Below are 18,817 nucleotides of genomic sequence, written 5' to 3'. Positions count from 1 at the left end.
AGATCTGGTAATCGCTGGAGGAGTCAGAAACTAGAAGCATAGCTGGTCCATCTGGCTGTCTGGATTCAGCAAGGAATAACTGGGATTTCCGGGGCAACTGACAGGATGATCAGAAGGTGGGCAGCAGGGAGGGAATTGAGCAAGCACATAAGACTTGCATCCACTGCAGGCCTTCTACTTTGAGTACCACTCTGATTCTCATTTGTGTTTAGCCACCTTTATTATTTATTTTTAGAGACAGGGTCTTGCTGTCACTCAGGCTGGAGTGCAGTGGTGTGATCATAACTCACTGCAGCCTCAAACTCCTAGACTCAAGCAATCCTCCTGCCTCAGCTTCTGGAGTAACTGGGATCACAGGTATTCACCATCATGCCTGGCTTATTTTTTTATTTTTCATAGAGATGGGGGGTCTCACTGTGTTGCCTATGCTGGTCTTGAACTCCTGGACTCAAGTGATCCTCCTACTTCAGCCTCTCAAAGCACTGAGATTCCAGCCGTGAGCACCCAGCTCTGCCACTTTTATATTTAAGATCTGTACACACTACCTTGTTCCATTTTATTCCTTCTGACTTTTACATTGTATTACATAATATATACTGTATTTTACTTATTGCTTCACTTAGTTCTGGCATAATCTGTCTCCCAACTTTTTACTAATGTAAACAACACATTGTATCTCACCTCAACTCCATTACCCCTTAACCAGGTCTGACTCTTTAAGAAATATCCAACCCATAGTACCAACCTGAGTGCTAGCAGTCAGCAAATATTTAATAGGTGCTTTTGGATTGTTTGACTGTAAGCCAGTTTGCAAAAAATAAATGTACAGAAAACCATTTCCAGAATGAAAAACTAAATTATTAGAATTTATCTAAATTATTAATTTGATAACTTGATACGGCCTGTTAAAAAAAGTTCAAACTCTACTTATGCTTCAGCCTTCTGTGAGGCAAGCCTAGGGCAGAGCATAAGTATCCAAAAATAGAGATGAACTGCAAACTACATTTAAGAAAAACTTCACCTATTTATATATCAAATAACTGGGGTAAATGAAAAACTAAAGCTCTGAAAAAAATCTATTTGACAAACTAGCTTTTGATTGCTAGTAAAAAGCCTAGAAATTAAATAAAACTGTTTCTTATTTCATAAGATGTCTAGAGATAGGCAGGGGCTGTTGATGGATGGCAGCTCAACAATGTGAGGACGGATATTTCTGTGGTTTTCTTGTCCCTTCTTCCCTAGTGACTGAAGACTAGTTCTAGCCATTACTTCAGTGTTTATGGTAGAAAGTGGGGGAAGAGGTGGTCCTACACTTTCATCAGGGAGGAAAAGTTCCCAGAAATCCCCAGGCCAAAGCTGTGTTCTGAGACCAGCCGTGGTTGCAACAGAGGCCAGCAGGGAAGCAATGAGCTCTTCTACATTCTTTAGTGGAGGAGGCAGGTAAAGGAGAAGGGGACTGGGAATGGCTGGCAAATTGGACTACCACTGTGACCTTCATGGATCATTAATTTATCTTTCAAAGTGCGTAGTTTATATATCAAGAAATTTCTATAACAATTTGAAATTCAGTTCTGCTTTTAATCAAGACATATTTTTAACAGATGCATTCCAGCTATACTGCTACTTTTTCTTGCTATTTTTTGTCCTCCCTAACATTCTAGAATGGAACTAAAATAAAATTACTTAATCTTTCAAGAAAGAATAGGAAAAAAATCAAAAGGCCAACCACGATAAAATACTTTCGACTGCTCTTCCACTCAGTCATTGTCCTTCCAGACCAAAGAATATCTGGAAAACATTCCCACATCCTCTGGCATTTAAGAACTGATACAGCTGACCAAAGTCCATATGGTTTCCTCTGGTTCCATTAACACTGAACACTTTTTCTTCAAAAATAGAAAATTTTCTTTGTCTTTCCATTTCATCATTTGTACCATCAAAAGGAATATCTTCTCGATGGCGAATTAAAATTCTCTTCCAGTTTAATTTTCTGAGTCTGAAAAATTTTCAAAGTAAAAATTTTCAAAAGGTATATTCTAGAGCTGTAAGTTATAGAACATAGAGGTAAAGCAGTCTACTTTTATTGTCACAAAATATTCTCAAACTCACCTCAAACTCATTTATTAACATTATTACTGCCTCCTATTAGTTTTAGAAATGAGGAAATTACTGAATCTCAAACTACTAAAGGAGTTCTCAGAAACTCATTTAGGATATCAGTAGAGAAATGAGAAAACTAGCAGCAATCCTACTGATTCTAGAAAGCCCTTTGTTTCACAGGGTGTACAGTCTGCAGCATCTCTAAGATGAGGGAAGAATCAGATTCATGGAATGGATGGGCAGGGGCTCAATTCATTCAATGTATAGTTATAGAATGTTCCCTACATATACTGTATTAGGAGAGAGGGAAAACATTGACTGTGATTTCTGGCTTCCAACTGACTTGAGACTGAATCCCCATGAAGATACAACCCCTGGGACATACTTATTTCTGTATCTCTAGTACAGTTATAAGTCACTTAACAACAGAGATGCATTATGAGAGATGTATCTTTTAGCTATTTCACTGTGAGGACATATGGTATACTTACACAAACCTAGATGGTATATACATGTTTACGAATATGTATTTTTTCATATGGAAAACCAAATGTCCCAGCACCATTATTGAATATCATTTCTCCTACTTGATCTGCAATACCAATATCAAGTGTCATATACCAGATTTCTATTTATATTCCATTATAATCTTATGACATCACCGTGGCTTATGTGGTCCACTGTTAACCAAAATATGTCACTATGTGGCACATGACTATCTTATTTAGTATTTAAATTATTGACACACTATATAAGAAAAGTGAAAGCAAACCTTGACCAGAATTCTTCACAGGCACTTTGTGGGCCTTCCACACAAACAACACCAGGTTTCCCAGGCATGCTAAACCCAGAGAGGGAAAGCTCCTTTGCCCACTCTAGAATAGTCTTTCTTTTGTATTTGCTATAGATATGATGGCTGTAGATCCAGAGTCTTGTGAAGATGAGATCAACTGACTGTACTGTACTTCCCCTGGTAGAAGATGAGATATCCCTGCTGACATAGCCAGAGGCATGTTCTCTAACCCACTCTGTGGCATTCAATATACAGACATCTCCAAGACAATTCTTTTGCAGGTATGCAGTCAGATCAGTGTTCAGCTGAGTCTGCTGGGATCTACTTAATAATTCTGATCTGATGGAAAAGATATGGAAAAAGTTAAATACATTTTCTTAGAGCAGAAAACAAACTTGAGAATTGCTTTTATTCTCAAGTTAATTTTGACCTCTAATTAGGCCAGAGTTTCTGTAACATACCTGACAGTAATTTCAGGCAGAACAGCAGGGTACTTAAAAGGAAGGATACAGGCCAGAGAAAATATCACCTGATTAAAAATAAGAAGGAAAATGCCATAAGCACTGTTATAAGTCTTGACATGTTTCAATTCTTCCAAAACCAAAACTGAATTACCGTTGCTTCCTCAGATACGTCCAAGTTCATACTGATAGTAAAGTAAACTTTTGAAGATCGCCCCTCCATTGTCCTCTTTTCAGTACAATCCTTCAGTTCTGCTAAAGCCAACTGGTCATTCACTATGAGCTCATTCTCACCAGGGAACATACTGGCTAGCAGGTCTAACTCAGAGAGCTGGGCTTCTGCCTGCTCTACCTCAATCATTTTTGGACATCTGCAAGTTTCTGAGGAGGTAAGGATAAGAGAGACAATTTACAGATACAGTCTTGAGAAAACTCAACAGATCAACAGGGGTACTTACTAAAAGTGTATTTGATTTCTTCATAATTGTGAATCTAATCAGTTTCTTTCTGTGTTATTCTACTTTCAGATGTATTATGCTAAGACCAAAAATATGAAACAATCCAGTGAGACCTGTGACACTTTAATAAGGCTGGGTGTAGTGGCTCATATCTGTAATTCTTACACTTTGGGAGGCTAAGGCAGGAGGATCACTTGAGGTCAGGAGTGTGAAACAAGCCTAAGTGACATAGCAAGACCCCGTTTCCACACAGGGGGGAAAAAAGCCTTGACTTCCTCAGCTCAGGCGATCCTCTCGTTTCAGCCTCCTGAGTAGCTGGGACTACAGGCATGCGCCACCACACCCAGCTGATTTTTATTTTATAGAGATGAGGTCTTGCTGTTGCCCAGGCTGGTCTCAAATTCCTGGGCTCACGCAATCCTCCTGCTTCGGCCTCCCAAAATGCTGGAATTAGTTATGAGCCACCATGCCTGGCTGTGCATTTTCCTCTACACTTAAATATTTGATCCATCTGGAATTTACTTTTGTTTAAAATGTGGAGACCAGCTTGTGTTTTTTTCTAGTTTGCCAGCCTTATGTGTATGTCTGTGTGTATACATACATACATATATATATATTTCATTTGTAGTCTCACTCTGTTACTCAGGCTGGAGCAGAGTAGCACAATCACAGCTATCCATAGCCTTGACCTCCTGGGCTCATGCAATCCTTCAGTCTCAGCATCCTGAGTAGCTGGGACTACAAGTGCATGCCTCTATGCCTGGCTAATTTTATTTTATTTTTTTGTAGAGACAAGGTCTTGCTGTGTTGCCCTGGCTGGTCTCCAACTCCTAGGCTCAAGAAATACTCCTGCCTCAGTCTCCCAGAGTGCTGGGATTACAGGTGCAAGCCACTGTGCCTGGTCCAGTACCTTTTATAATACATTTGAAATGCTCCCTTCAACATGTTAAGTGCCTATATATAATATTTGAGTCTATTTCAGGATTCTCCATTTTGTTACACAGATATGTCTGTGATATTATGCCCTAATACTCAACTCTTTATATCACTGCAAGTTAATAAATCACTCCTACTCCATCTCTTCATAGCCATTGGTTTTCTTTTTTCGATTTTTTTTTTAAAGAACTTTCCTGGCTCTTTTCATGTTTATTTTTTCCCATATAAACATTAGAACACTCTTGTCAAGTTTAGAAAACAAGAAAAATTGGTAACTGCATTGAAATTAAAGATTAACACAGGGCAAAATGATAGGCTTATAACAGAATTTTCCCTTCAGTAGAGTTTTTTTAAAAACAGCTTTAATAAAGTATAATTTGTATACCATGCTGTACTATTGCTAAGCAAGATATTTAAAATGTTAGCACCCCTTAAGGTTTGCTCTGAGCCCCCTTCTTTCCTTTTTATTCTTTCATGTTGTCAAATGTCATCAAATACTAAATGTACACAATTATCAAATTTTTATCTGAAACTCCATATTCCTGAGCTTTTTTGTAAATGTAACTGCATCCATGTTTCCACTGGATGGTGTCTTAGTCCATTTTCTTATAACAGAATACCTGAGACTGGGGTAGTTTACAATGAACAGAAATTAATTTGGCCCATGGTTCTGGAAGTTGGGAAATCCAAGGGCATGGTGCCAGCATCTGACAAGGGCCTCTTTACTGAGTCACCCCATGCAGAGGGCAAGAGAAGGTGAGGGCAAGAACATGAGAGATTAGGGGGGCCAAACTCATTTTTTTTTTAAAATCAGGAGCGGGTTACTTACTGTGGGATTGAGTTCCTGATAAATAACAGCATTAATTCACTTAATCACCTTCCACCTCTCAACACTATTGCATTGAGAATTTAGTGTCCAAAATATGAACTTTGAGGGACACAGTCAAATCACAGCAGATGGCATCTCAATCTTAACAGTTGTAAAACAGACCTAATTATATTTCTTTCACAATAATTCTTTTATTCCTTTTCTGTTTAGAGAATGTTCGTTAACCATTCTCTTAGGGTATACCTGCTGGTGACAAATCTCTTAGATTTCCTTTGTCTCAGAATGTCTTGATTTCCTCTTCATTACAGAAGGTTATTTTCACTGGATACAGTATTCTAACTTGACAGTTCTTTACTTTAAGGACTTGAAAAATGTGATGCCTAGTCTATCTGTCCTTCCTAGTTTCTGATGAGAAGTTCTCATTTGAATTTTTTTTTTTACAGGTAAAGTTTATTTCTCTCATTGCTTTTAAGACTGTCTTTAGTTTTCAGAAGTTTGATTATGATGTGTATTAATATTGATTTCTTTGGACTATTCTTTTTTGGGGTTTGGTCAACTTCTTGAACCTGTAGGCCCATGCCTTTTGACAAGCTTGGGAATTTTTCTGTCATTATTTTTTTGAGTACTTTTTTTTTTTTTTTTAAGAGTCAGAGTCTCTGTTGCCCAGGCTGGAGTGCAGTGGCATACTCACCACCACCACAGTCTCAACCTACTGGGCTCAAGACAATCCTTCTGCTTCAGCCTTCCAAGTAGCCAGAACTACAGACATGTGCCACCATGCTCAGCTAATTTTTTAATTTACTGTGGTCTCAAACCCATGAGCTCAGGCAATCCTCTTGCTTCTGCCTTCCCAAGTGCTGGAATTAGAGGTGTGAGCCACTGTGCCTGGCTTTTTAAATTTTCATCCCTGCTCTCTGCTTCCTTTCCTTCTGACACTCTGAGTACACGAATGTTAGATCTTTTAAAAATAGTTCTACATATCCCTAAAACCCTACATGTTTATTTTTGGCCTGTTGTCTATTGTTCAGATTGGATAATTTCTTTCTTTCTTTCTTTATTTTTGGAGTCTCACTCCATTGCCTAGGCTGGAGTGCAGTGGCATGCTCACGGCCACCCCATCATCAACCTGCTGGGCTCAGGCGATCCTTCTGCCTCAGCCTTCCAAGTAGCCAAAACTACAGGTGCACGGTACCAGGCGTGGCTAATTTTTTATTTATCGTAGAGATGAGGTCTCACCAAGTTGCCCAGGTTGGTCTTGAATCTGAGGGCCCAGGCAATCCACTTGACTCAGCCTCCCAAAGTACTGGGATTACAGGGTGAGTCACCAAGCCCAGCGAGATTGGGTAATTTCTGTTGTTTGCTGATAAAGAATCTGCTTACTGATTCTTTCTTCTGCCCCCTTCCTTGAGTCCAACCACTGAGTTTTAAATTTTGGGTATATTTTTTCATTTCTAACATTTTCATGTGGTTCTTCTTTATATCTTCTATTTCTAATGCTGAGACTTTCTACTTTTTGTTTCAAGTGTGTTTGTAGTTACTCACTGAAAACATTTTTATGAAACAAAAGTTTAAGATCATTGCCAGATAATTATATGTCATCCTGGTGTTTGTATCTATTGACTATCTCTTTTTCACTTAGTTTGAGACATTTCTGGTTCTTGGTATGATGATTTCTTTACATTAAAAGCTGCACATTTTGAGTATTATGTTAGGAGATTCTGGATATTATTAAATTTTCTATTTTAGCATGTTTCTCATGATACTACTACAGTAGGGAAAGGAGGTTGGTCTTGTTACTGGCAGGTGGGGTAGAAGCACTGGTTCCCTACTTAGTATCATTGACAGTAGAAGTAGGGGAGGGAGTTCTATATAGAAATGGGAGTTCTTACTCCACTGTAGGCTCCTAGTGATACCTCTGTGGCTAGGAAGGATGGTAATGCCTTGCTATTGCTCCCCATGTGGTCTCCACTGACACTATGGTTGGAGAGGGTAGCCTTGTTAATGCCATGCAGTGGTCAAAGTTCTGACTCTCCACTTAGCTTCCTCAGACATCACCTTAGCAAGGTAAAGGAGGGGTGCCTTGTTATTGCTGCAGCAGGGTGGAAGTACAAGCTCCCCATGTGGTCTGACATGGACTTGACATGTGTTTGACACTGAACCAAGGTAGGGTTTTTCTTTATTAGTGCCTGTTAGAAAGGAAAGTCCTGGGTTTTTTTTTTTTTTTTGAGTTGGAGTCTCACTCTGTTGCCCAGACTGGAATGCAGTGGTACGCTCCTGGCCACTGCAGCCTTGACCTGCTGGGCTCTGGTGATCTTTCAGCCTCAGCCTTCCAAGTAGCCGGAACTACAGGTATGCACTACCACACCCGGCTAATTTTTTGATTTATTGTAGAGGTGAGGTCTTGCCAAGTTGCCCAGGAGGGTCTCGAATCCACAGGCTCAGGCAATCCACTCACCTTGGCCTCCCAAAGCGCTGGGATTACAGGCTGAGCCACCGAGCCCAGCTAGTCCTGGGTTCCAACTCAGAGTTTTCTGATACCATTCTGATTAGGGGTGGGTATGGGTGGGACCACAATTTTTTCCTGTAGCATTTGCTTGGTATAGAGCATTTATTGTCTAAATGTCTTCTGTTTTGCCAAGCTTCCCCTTTCTTGGTCCTTTATATGCAAACAGCAGGGTTTTGTGAGGGCTTTTTATGTTTGTGCCTTTGGTGTTGCTGGATTGTTACTTCTTCAGTTTCACATCTGGGATATCAGAGACAAAAAGTATACCCAAGCAAGTCAATGCCATATTCTTCCTTGGGTCCGAAGGTCCCTAGCCAGTCTACTCTCTCCCACCTTTTAGTCTTCCTGTGTTTTATATATGTTGTCCAAAATCCTTAGTTGTACTCAGCAGAAAGAAAAGAGAAAAATATTGCCCAAAAGTGGAAGTCCTCCCAACATAGTAGTTTTAATTTAGCAATTTGGCAAAAGAGAAAAAAAGACAGTTCATAACTATTAATTGCCACGGGGAAAAAGTTGTTACAGAATGCTGATCTAAAAGTTCCAATCATATGAAGGTGACCTAAGTAATAAATGAAACAATGTATAAAAATGTGTCTGTAAAGATGTTCAGTTCATCACTGCTTACAAAAAATATCAGAAATGACTTAAATGTTCAACAAGAGACTAGTTTAATAAATATACATCCACACAGTAGAATATTATGAGGCCACTAAAAATGTATATTTGATATTGATGTTCATGATATAGGGTTACCTGAAAACGTAGGTTGTAGAACATTATAAATAGTATATTATTCTAGCACGATCACATAAGCATGAACCAAGTCAGAAAGTAAATTCATCAAACAATTAACAGTCAGTTAAAAGGGGTAGAGACAAGGAAAATACTTTCACTTTCTAATTTTTGTGCTTTTATATTTTTAAAAAATTTTACCATAAGTATGTAGTGCTGCTTTTTCAAAAATTTTATTTTAAGGATGTGGGGTACAATTCAGGATTAGGTATACAAGTGGTCATTGTAAAAGTACAGTTTGGGCCTATAGTTCCCACTTTGCCTTGCTTGAAATCAGATACCCTTACTAATGAAGTGTGGCCTGTCCCCCAATACTTCTCCACTACTGCCAGTCCTTTCTTTATAGTATTGCAATTATTCAGGGTCTGCATATGAGTGAGAACATATGGTACTCTAGTCTAGCTTTGATGGGCAGCATGGTTGGTTCCATGTTTTTGCCATTGTGGAAAAAAGCTGCAACAAACATGCATATGCAGGTATCTTTTTGGTAGAATGACTTGAGTTCCTCTGGGTAAATTCCCAGCAGGGGGATTACTGGGTCATATGGAAGGTCAGTTTCTTTCAGAAATCGTCACACTGTCTTCCAAAGAGGTTGCACTAGTTTAATTCCCACCAGCAGTGTACAAGTGTTCCCTTTGCCCTGCTTCCTCTCTAACATCTGTTATTTTTTGAGTTATTGATGGCCATCCTGACTGGAGTTGGGTGGAATCTCAGTGTGGTTTTAATTTGCATTTCTTTGATGATTAGTGAGCCTGAGCACTTTTTCATGTATCTGTTGGTTGCTTATATGTCTTCTTTTGAGAAGTGTTTATCATATCTTTTGCCCACTTTTTAGTAGAGCTGTTTGTTTTTCTTCTTATTGGCACATTTGAGTTCATTTTAGATCTTAGATGTCAGGTCTTTGTCAGAAATACAGTTGGTATTTTTTTTTTTTTGAGTTGGAGTCTCACTCTGTCACCCAGGCTGGAGTGCAGTGGCATGCTCACAGCCACCACAGCCTTGACCTGTTGGGCTCAGGTGATCCTTCTGTCTCAGCCTTCCAAGTATCTAGAGTTGCAGGTGCAGGCTACCACATCTGGGTAACTGGTAATTTTTTTTTGAGCAAAATTATACTTTTTCCCAATCTGTGGGCTGTCTCTCTGTTCTCTTGATGGTTTCTTTTGCTTGTCAGAAACTTTTCAGTTTGATGAGGTCCCACTTGTCTTTCTTATCTCTTATGGTAAGGGCATTTGGGATTTTGATCAGGAATTGGTTTCCAGTTCCAATTTCCATAAGGGAGTCTCCTCTATTTTCTAAAGTTCTTATAGTTTGAGGTTTTATGTTTAGGTCTTTGATCCATTTCATTTTTGTGTATGGTGATAGTTAGGGGTCTTGTTTTAATTTTCTGCATGTAGTCAGCCAGTTTTCACAGCACCATTAACTGAATAAGTTCTCCTCTCCCCAGTGGTTGTTAGTGGAAGGTCTGTCAAAGAGGAGTTGTTTGAGAAACTGAGATTGTAATTCTGGAATCTCTATCCTGTTCCATTGCTCTATATGCCTGTTCTTGTACCAATACCAAGCTGTTTTGATTATTGTAGCCTTATAATAAGGTTTAAAATCTGGATGTGTGATACCTCCTGCTTTGATTTTTTTGCTGAGAATTGTTTTGGTTATTCATGGTTGTTAATTTTTCCATAATGAATTTCTGTATTATTGTTTCTAGGTCTGAGAAGAATGATATTGGTAATTAAATGGTATTGCATTAAATCTGTAGATTTCCTTGGATAGGATGGACATTTATTTTCTTTGAGTTGGAGGTCTCAATCTGTCGCCCAGACAGGAGTACAATGGCACACTCACGGCCATGCCAGTGTCAACCTGTTGGGTTCTGGCGATCCTTCTGCCTTAGCCTTCCAAGTAGTCAGAACTACAGATGTCTGAAACCATGCCTGGCTAATCATGTTTTTTTATTATTGTAGAGAAGATGTCTTACCATGTTACATAGTCTGGTCTCGAACCTGTGGGTTCAAGCAATCCTCTAACCTTGGCTTCTCAAAGTGCTGGGATTACAGGTTTTCACCATGTCTGGCCAGAATGGACATCTTAACAATGTTGGTTCTTCCAATCCATTAGCATGGGATATTTTTCCACTTATTTGCATCATCTTTGACTTCTTTGAGCAATGTTTTATAGTTTTTGTTATTAAGGTCTTTCACTTCTCTGGTTAGGAAGATGCCAGGGTATTTCATTTTGTTGTTGTTGCTATTGTAAATTGTATTATGCTTTTTATTTGGCTCTCTGCCTGTTTGTTGTTGGTGTATAACAATGTGACTCTCTTTTGCACATTGATTTTGTACCTTGAGGGTTTGCCAAAGTCCTTTATCAGTGCAAGGAAGTTTTTTGACAGATTCTCTTGGATTTTCAAGATATAGAATCATATTACTAGCAAAGATGGATAACTTAATGTTTTCTTTTCCTATTTGGATACCCCTGATTCCTTCTCTGGTACAACTGCTGTAGCTAGGACTTGCAATAATATGTTGAACAGGAGGGGTAACAGTAGGCAGTCTTGTCTTGTTCTAGTTTTCATGGGAAATGCTTTTAATTTCTGTCCATATAGCAGTATGTTGGCTGTGGGTTTACTGTAGATGGCTCTTACTATTTTGAGGTATGTTCCCTTTATGCCTAGGTGTTCAAGGGTTTTTATCTAGAAGGATGCTGGATTTTATAAAAAGTTTTTTCTGCATCTGATGATTCCTATTTTTATATCTTTTGATGCATTTAATTACATTTATGGTCTTGTGGATATTGAACCAGCTCTGCATCCTGGGGATGACACTTACTTGGTCATGGTGGATAATTTCTGAAATGTGTCATTGGATCTGATTTACTAGAATCTTGTTAAGAATTTTCACATCTATGTTCATCATGGATATTGGCCTGTAGTTCTCTTTCTCTACAGGATCTTTACCAGGTTTGAGTGTGAGTGTGATGTTGGCTTCATAAAATGATTTGGAGAGAGTTCTGTCTTTCTCAATTGCTTGGAATAATTTCAGTAGGATTGGTATCAGCTCCTCCTTGTAAGTTTTAGAACGCCATCTGGTCCAGGACTTTTTTCAGTTTCTTATGACATAGTTAAAATTAAAAATTAGCTGGGTGTAGTAGTGTGCACTTATAGTTCTGCTTACTTGGAAGGATGGGGCAGAAGGATTGCTGGAGCCCAGCAGGGCAATGTTGGGGTGGCTGTGAGCATGCCACTGCACTCCAGCCTGGGCAACAGAGTGAGACTCCAACTCAAAAAAAAAAAAAAAAAGAAAAGAAAAGAAAAAAGAAAAAGAATAAAAAAGAAAAGAAGCTTTATGGTTTCATGTGGTGATGAGTAGAATGCATACTCTGTGGTTGTTGGGTGGAGTGTTCTGTAAGTATCTATTAACGCCATTTGGTCAGGAGTCAAGGTTCCAGATCTCCATGTTGATTTACTGCCTTGATGATCTATCTAGGGTTTTTAGTGGGGTATTTCAGTCCCCAGCTATGATAGTGTTAGAGCCAACATCTTTTTTTTAGTTTACCTAGAAGCTGCTTTATAAAAGTTGGTGCTCCTATGTTAGGTGCATATATGTTTAAGATGGATATTTCTTGTTGATGGATTGTATCTTTTATCTGTATATAGTGACCTTCCATATCTTTTAAAATTTTTGATACCTTAAAGGATATTTTATCTGATATTAAGATCGCAACTCCTGCTTTCTTTTGTGTTCCATTCACCTGAAAATGTTTTCTGTCCTTTAACTTCGAGTCTGTGAGTGTCCATTCTGATGAGATGAATCTCCTGGAGACAGCTTATTGTTGCATTGTTTTTTTAATCCAGTTTGTCATTCTATGTCTTTTCAGTGGTGCATTTAGTTTATTCATTTTCAGGCTAATTATTGAGTTATGAGAGATTTTCCCTGTAATGAGGTTCTTATAGTATCTGTTGTTGTTGGTTTTCTTTTGATTTTGGGGTTGACATAGCTGTGTGTTTTCAATCTTTTTCCTGCATTTTTCAGAAGAGTGTGGTTGTTCTTTTTTTTCTTTCTTCTAGGCTTAATACTTTCTTAAGCGTTTCCTGTAGAGTTGGTCTGGAGGCAGCATAAACTCTTAGGGATTGAATGTCTGGGAAGGATTTTAATTCTCCATCGCTGATGAAACTTAACGTAGCTGGGTAGGAAATTCTTGGTTGGAATTGTTTCTCTTTGAGAACTTTGAAGATTGGACTCCAGTCCCTTCTAGACTGGAGTGTTTCTGTAGATAAGTCTGCTGCTATTCTAATTGGTCTTCCCTGGTAGGTAGTCTGACCTTTTTCTCTTGCTGCCTTTAGGATTTTTTCTTTCATACTTATTTTGTGTAAGCAAATTACTATGTGTCTAGGAGTTGGTCTTCTCATTTGATGTCTTGCAGGGGTTCTCTGAATCTCTTGTATTTGAATGGTCATGTCTCTGATGAGATGAGGGAAGTTTTCTTGTATAATTTCATGGAATGTTTGTTCCAGGGTGGTCTCTGTCTCTCTGTCAGCCTCAGGAATGCCAATTAAGCGTAGGTTTGGCCTCTTGATATAATCACACATCTCTTGGCAGCTTTGTTCTGTCTTTTTAAGCTTCTTTTCTATATTTTTAAGAGTTTCAGTTAGTTCCATATTTTGGTCCTCAGGCTCTGAGATTCTTTCTTCTGCTTGGTTAGTGGTGCTTCCCATGCTTGTTAGTCTGTCATTTATTTCGTTTACTATACTCTTTATTGCCATTATCTCAGTTTTCAATGTCTTCATTGTTTCCTCTTGTCTTTCCTCATATATATTAAGTCTCTCTATTAATAACTTGATATCTGGGTTTGTGGTCTGAGACCATTCATTCTGGGGGCTATTCATTATTTGAGTTCCGAAGTCTTCTGAAGTATTCCCAGGTGCTGTCTTCCCAGAAGTCTGGATGGGACCTGTGTTCTTCCTTTGGTTCTTTTTCACTTGTGATAGTTTTCCTTCTCCTTTTTCCCCCTTCTTTAATTCCATTGCTCAGTGATGGGGGGATGGCTTTTCCTCCTTTTGCTCAATCCCCTATTCTTCTTATGTAGAGCCTCTGGATTTGTTCAGTTTTGAAGCCGGACTGGGGATGAGGGGCTACGCTTTTTGCAGTTTTGAGATTTGATTAAGGTATGATGTGGGGAGCTGTGGTCCAGAAGCTATGTGCAGATCACAGTATCCATCGACTGGTGTGTGGGCCCCTTGGAAACCACTTCCCACCAACTTAAAATCTGTCCATGTGGTAGGGGTATATGTATGACCCCTGAAAGCAAAATGAGATTAAAAAAAGGAAAAGAATGGAAGAAAGAAGAAGGTAGATGAAAGGAAGATGAAGAGAGAGAAGGAAATCAGGTATATCACCTAATGAATAAACAAAGAAATAAAAACAGATGAACAAAAACAAACATACAAGCAATAAAACCTGATGCACTTGCCCTCAAAAATATCCATATGCAAACTGAAAAACTAAAAAACTAAAACAATAAACAAAAACAAAACAAGTACAAAAACAGGAAAGAAATTTTAAAAAAGATCTTCCTCTGTAGCCATTTCTAGAACTTCAGTTTCCTTTCCTTTTTTTTTCCTTTTTACTGGCAGGTCTCAAGCACCTTTGCAGGGTTTGGCTGCTGCCATGTCAAAAAACAGACTCCAGTCTCCAGCACCTCCCCTCCACTATCAGCACAGGCCAGTTGGGTTGCTCTCAACATGGGTCAGACACTCCACAGACTGCTGGGGTAAGAGGGTGAATAAGATATGGACTCACCCCAAGTTGTCTGCTGCTGCCAAGTCTCCCACTCAAATCAGATGTATCTGTGCCTAGTCCAGCATGGGGGTGGGGTATCTGTCTCTCCGTATCTGCTCCTGAAGCTTCCTCTCTGTGCCAGCGATGGTCAATCCCAGAGAGGTGCAGAGATTGCTTCTGGGTCTCGGGTTGGAGGCTGAACAGAGTTGGGTGGGCCAACACAGGTTTCTTCCCCGTTCTAAGACAGAGAAAACGCCAGCAGTTGGTGTCTCCTCACTGGTGGCAGTGCTCAGCTCCAGATTTCCTCTATGTACGTTCTCCACAACTCCCACTGCCAGTGCCCAGCCTGCTGCAGGTGGTAGTGTGGGCCAGGTGCCAAGGAGCACTCTCCTCCTGAGAGACCCCTGAGAAAGGCAGATGATCCTGCAAGCTGGGGGCTCTGATCTCAGAGCAGTGGTGGGTTGCAGCTACCTCGGGAGGGGAGCCCTGCGTGCATGATTCCAAGTCTCCCCTCAGATGGACTTTTGCTCACCCACCTGCACACTCCCACACACGCAGACTGTCTTTATGGACACTTGCCCTTGCAGAGACTCACACTCCCACTGGTTCTCTCACCATCTTGCCCAGGATTCTCATGTAGTGCTTCTAAATTCAGCAGAAAAATAAAAGTGTTACGCTTTTGACTAAATAAATAAATAAATAAATGAGTTCAATCCCATTGTGGCAAAGAAAAGGGTGGCTTACCTTCTCAAAGAGATTTTATTCTGTGAAATCAAACACTATTATTTAGGTCTGTGGTGTCCTCATGGTATTCGTTCTCATCTCTGGTTAAGGTTTATTGAGCAGAACTATATGTAGAACTTCATCCTTCATGCCTTGCTGTAGCTTTCTATGGAGTCTGTGAATCATGACATATATCTAATAAGATATATAATAACATGATAAAAAGGTATAACCAGTATAGTATCTTAACCATGTGGACTAAGATGAAAGCAAGATCAATGAAATAAACAACCAGGAAAGATCTAAAGGAGGCAGGATCTGAGCTGAACCTTGAAGGAAGGGTAGAACTTAGAGAAGAGGAGAGGAGGCACTATGGGGTGAGCTTCTGGAAGGCAAGTCTTTGAGGCAGAAAAACAGCATAATTAGTGGTTGGGAACTATACCTCCCTGAGCACAAGGAAAACAGTATTGATCTGAACTTGTTCCTCACAACCCCAGCTACCAAGGCCTAGTCCAGGGGCTCATCGTTTGGAGTATTTTCTCCCATGCTAGTTATTCTGTTTGTCCACTAAATCCATTCTTGGCTCTCTTCTTCCTGCCCAGGACTATGGACAGCTCACCTCCACTGACTATAGAACCTGACTCTTCTGCCTTTCTTGTTTGGGGTTCAGCCAGTCCTCTGGTAGGAAGTAGGAGGATGGAAGGAGAATGAAGTCACTACCCCTTCCTTGCCTTGGTGGGATTCTGACAATGGCTGCAACCCTTGAAAACACATTCTGCAGGCGGCCCTTCTCTCTGGCTCCAGCAGACCTTTTGGGCCTAGGGATAGTAATCTTTAAATCTGGCTGCACCTTTGTTTACAGCTCCTTTATTAAACAGTCTCTTCAAAATTTCAGGTGTTTGTTTCCTATCAGAACCTTTTACTTGGACTCTGCCTCTGTCTCCATCAACTTACACTCTACATTGTCATTACAGTGATTATAACAGAAGTCTAAGGAGGCAGACAAGACAGCCCAGACTGTTAGGAAAGAGTTCACATAATATGTGGTTGAGCTGGGTGTGGTGGCTCACGCCTATAATCTCAGCATTTTGGGAAGCTGAGGTGAGATGATTGCCTGAACTCATGGATTCAAGACCAGTCCAGGCAACCTGGCGAGACCTCATCTCTACAATAAATCAAAAATTAGCTGGATGTGGTGGTGCGTGCCTGCAGTTCCAGCTACTTGGAAGGTTGAGGAGGAAGAATCGCCTGAGCCCAGCAGGTCAAGGCCATGGTGGCCATTAGTGTGCCACTGTACTCCAGCCTGGGTGGACAGAGACTCCAACTCAAAAAAAAACCAAAAAAAGTGGTTGGGCACCAGTGCTGCAGTTTAAAAAGAAGGAGCCAGAACATGTTAGGTTCCCGTGGGGAAGGCAAGTTGACTGCCCTACCAGCTACTCAGTGGAGTGAATTTATTCTCAGTTCATAGAACTGGCTATTAGTTTTAAAGACTCAGCAGCACAAAATGCCAGCACAATGAGAGTGGATTCAATTCACAAATGCTGTCTTTGATGGTATATTATCAAGTCCTTGAGGAACACACCTTCAAATCTTATTCAAATCTTTATTTCCTCCAATATAGTTGGGTCATTTCTTTAACATAAGGAAATGATAATTTTCAACAATTTGGGTAGATTGTAGCATGGTACTTTTGGAAAAGCAAACAAAGTTCTTCCACTTAAAAAAAACACAAATTACACGTATTTGACTCAGTAACTGCAATGGGCCTTGCCAAAAACACATTATGTTCACAATGTCAGGTTCATAAAACACAGACACACACATATTAAGAATTATAGGGCCAGGAGCAGTGGCTCAAGCCTGTAATCTCAGCACTTCGGGAGGCCAAGGAGAGAGGATTGTCTAAGCTCAGGGGTTCGAGACTAGACTGGGCAACTTGGTGACACCTTGTCTCTATAATAAATTGAAAAATAAGCTGGGCGTGGTGGCTCGCTACTGTAGTTCCAGCTACTTGGAAGGCTGAGAAGGAAGGATTGCCTGAGCCCAGCAGGTTGAGGCTGCAGTGGCCATGAGTGTGCCACTGCATTCCAGCCTGGGTAACAGAGATACTCCAACTAAAAAAAAAAGAATTATAGGAATGACTAAATATGGTGGGGTGTTGCATTCATCAGGATTAACTGAACATGAATCAGGAAAATAAGAAGCACTCTCACATACACTGGACTGTCTCCACAGATAAGAGTATAAATCAACGCCAATACCATATCATTTCTAATCCCAGTGCATTTTCAACTGATATCCTTAAGACATTATTCAGGGTGTCAATGCCATACTCCAAAGAAAATTACAGAGAACATATTCTTTTTAACCTCTTGAAATAATAAATGACACAAAACAAAGTTCAACAGGTTTCTTCAGGGTAACCATGGGCCCTGGTCAACCAGTCATGATCCTAGTTTATAGCTATCACCCTATTGTCCTGACAGAGTTGCTTTTTGGCTATGACAAATACTAAACCAATTTGGACAATAGATTACACGTAAACACTTTTTATGTGTGGTTTCCCGATATGCACTGTGAATTTCCAAAAGTGGTGTTTACCAGAGTATGCTGATTATCCCAAACTTATCTGACTCTAGAATATTTTTTTCCCCAGGCAAAATGATATTAGCACACCTCCACAGAGCAGATCAGGATTCCTTGCTTTGCCATCTAGTCCCTCAAATTTAAATAGTTAAGGTCAAACACAGTGGCTCATGCCTGTAATACCAGCACTTTGGGAGGCCGAGGTGAGAGGATTGCCTGAGTCCAGGGGTTCGAGACCAGCCTAGGCAACTTGGCGAGACCTTATCTCTACAATAAATAAAAAAATTAGGTGGGTGTAGTGGTGCATGCCTGTAGTGCCAGCTACTTGGGAGGCTGAGGCAGAAGCATCACCTGAGCCCAGCAGGTCAAGGCTGCAGTGGCCGTGAGCCTGCCACTGCACTCTAGCCTGGGCAATAGAATGAGACTCCGACTGAAAAACAAAAATTAGTTTAAACATTTCCATCTTCAGAGAAGATAGTGGGTAGCTTTGGTAATATTAATAGATTATCTATTATCTATTACAAAATAAACATATTGCTATGCTTATTAATATTTATTTAATTTGAAGTTATCTTTTTCAAATAACTATTAGAGCTGCAAACATTCCTCCTTTAAGCACCATGTTTTCTTTTTTAAAATTTATTTTATGCCAGGCTCGGTGGCTCAGCCTGTAATCCCAGCGCTTTGGGAGGCTGAGGTGAGTGGACTGCCTAAGCCCGTGGGTTCAAGACCCACCTGGGCAACTTGGCGAGACCTCATCTCTACAATAAATAAAAAATTAGCTGGGCGTGATAGCACGTGCCTATAGTTCCAGCTACTTGGAAGGCTGAGGCGGAAGGATTGCTGGAGCCCAGCAGGTTGAGGC

At 40.1% G+C, this 18,817-nt stretch overlaps 1 protein-coding gene across 2 annotated transcripts in view; it reads right to left on the bottom strand.

The window, feature by feature from the left end:
• Positions 1–1,557: 1,557 nt before the first annotated feature.
• Positions 1,558–18,817, bottom strand: part of RWDD2B (RWD domain containing 2B) — an 18,433-nt gene continuing 1,173 nt past the window's right edge. The window contains exons 2-8 of one of the 2 annotated variants that reach the window (XM_008064466.2): positions 15,388–15,541; positions 15,180–15,288; positions 14,665–14,881; positions 3,509–3,735; positions 3,355–3,422; positions 2,873–3,232; positions 1,558–1,996 (exon numbers count right to left, since the gene is read on the bottom strand). In XM_008064466.2, the coding sequence (XP_008062657.1) occupies positions 1,762–1,996; positions 2,873–3,232; positions 3,355–3,422; positions 3,509–3,715 (870 nt within the window). In that variant the 5' untranslated portion in view covers positions 3,716–3,735; positions 14,665–14,881; positions 15,180–15,288; positions 15,388–15,541 and the 3' untranslated portion in view covers positions 1,558–1,761. The remainder of the gene's footprint in view (positions 1,997–2,872; positions 3,233–3,354; positions 3,423–3,508; positions 3,736–14,664; positions 14,882–15,179; positions 15,289–15,387; positions 15,542–18,817) is intronic. The other variant, XM_021715754.1, reaches the window with a different exon arrangement.

The sequence above is a fragment of the Carlito syrichta genome, unplaced genomic scaffold, assembly GCF_000164805.1.
Source record: "Carlito syrichta isolate Samal-C Ts95f unplaced genomic scaffold, Tarsius_syrichta-2.0.1 Scaffold307345, whole genome shotgun sequence".
Taxonomy (NCBI): Eukaryota; Metazoa; Chordata; class Mammalia; order Primates; family Tarsiidae; genus Carlito; species Carlito syrichta.
The sequence above is the reverse complement of the archived record's forward strand: the minus strand, read 5'-3'. Positions and strand labels throughout refer to the sequence as shown.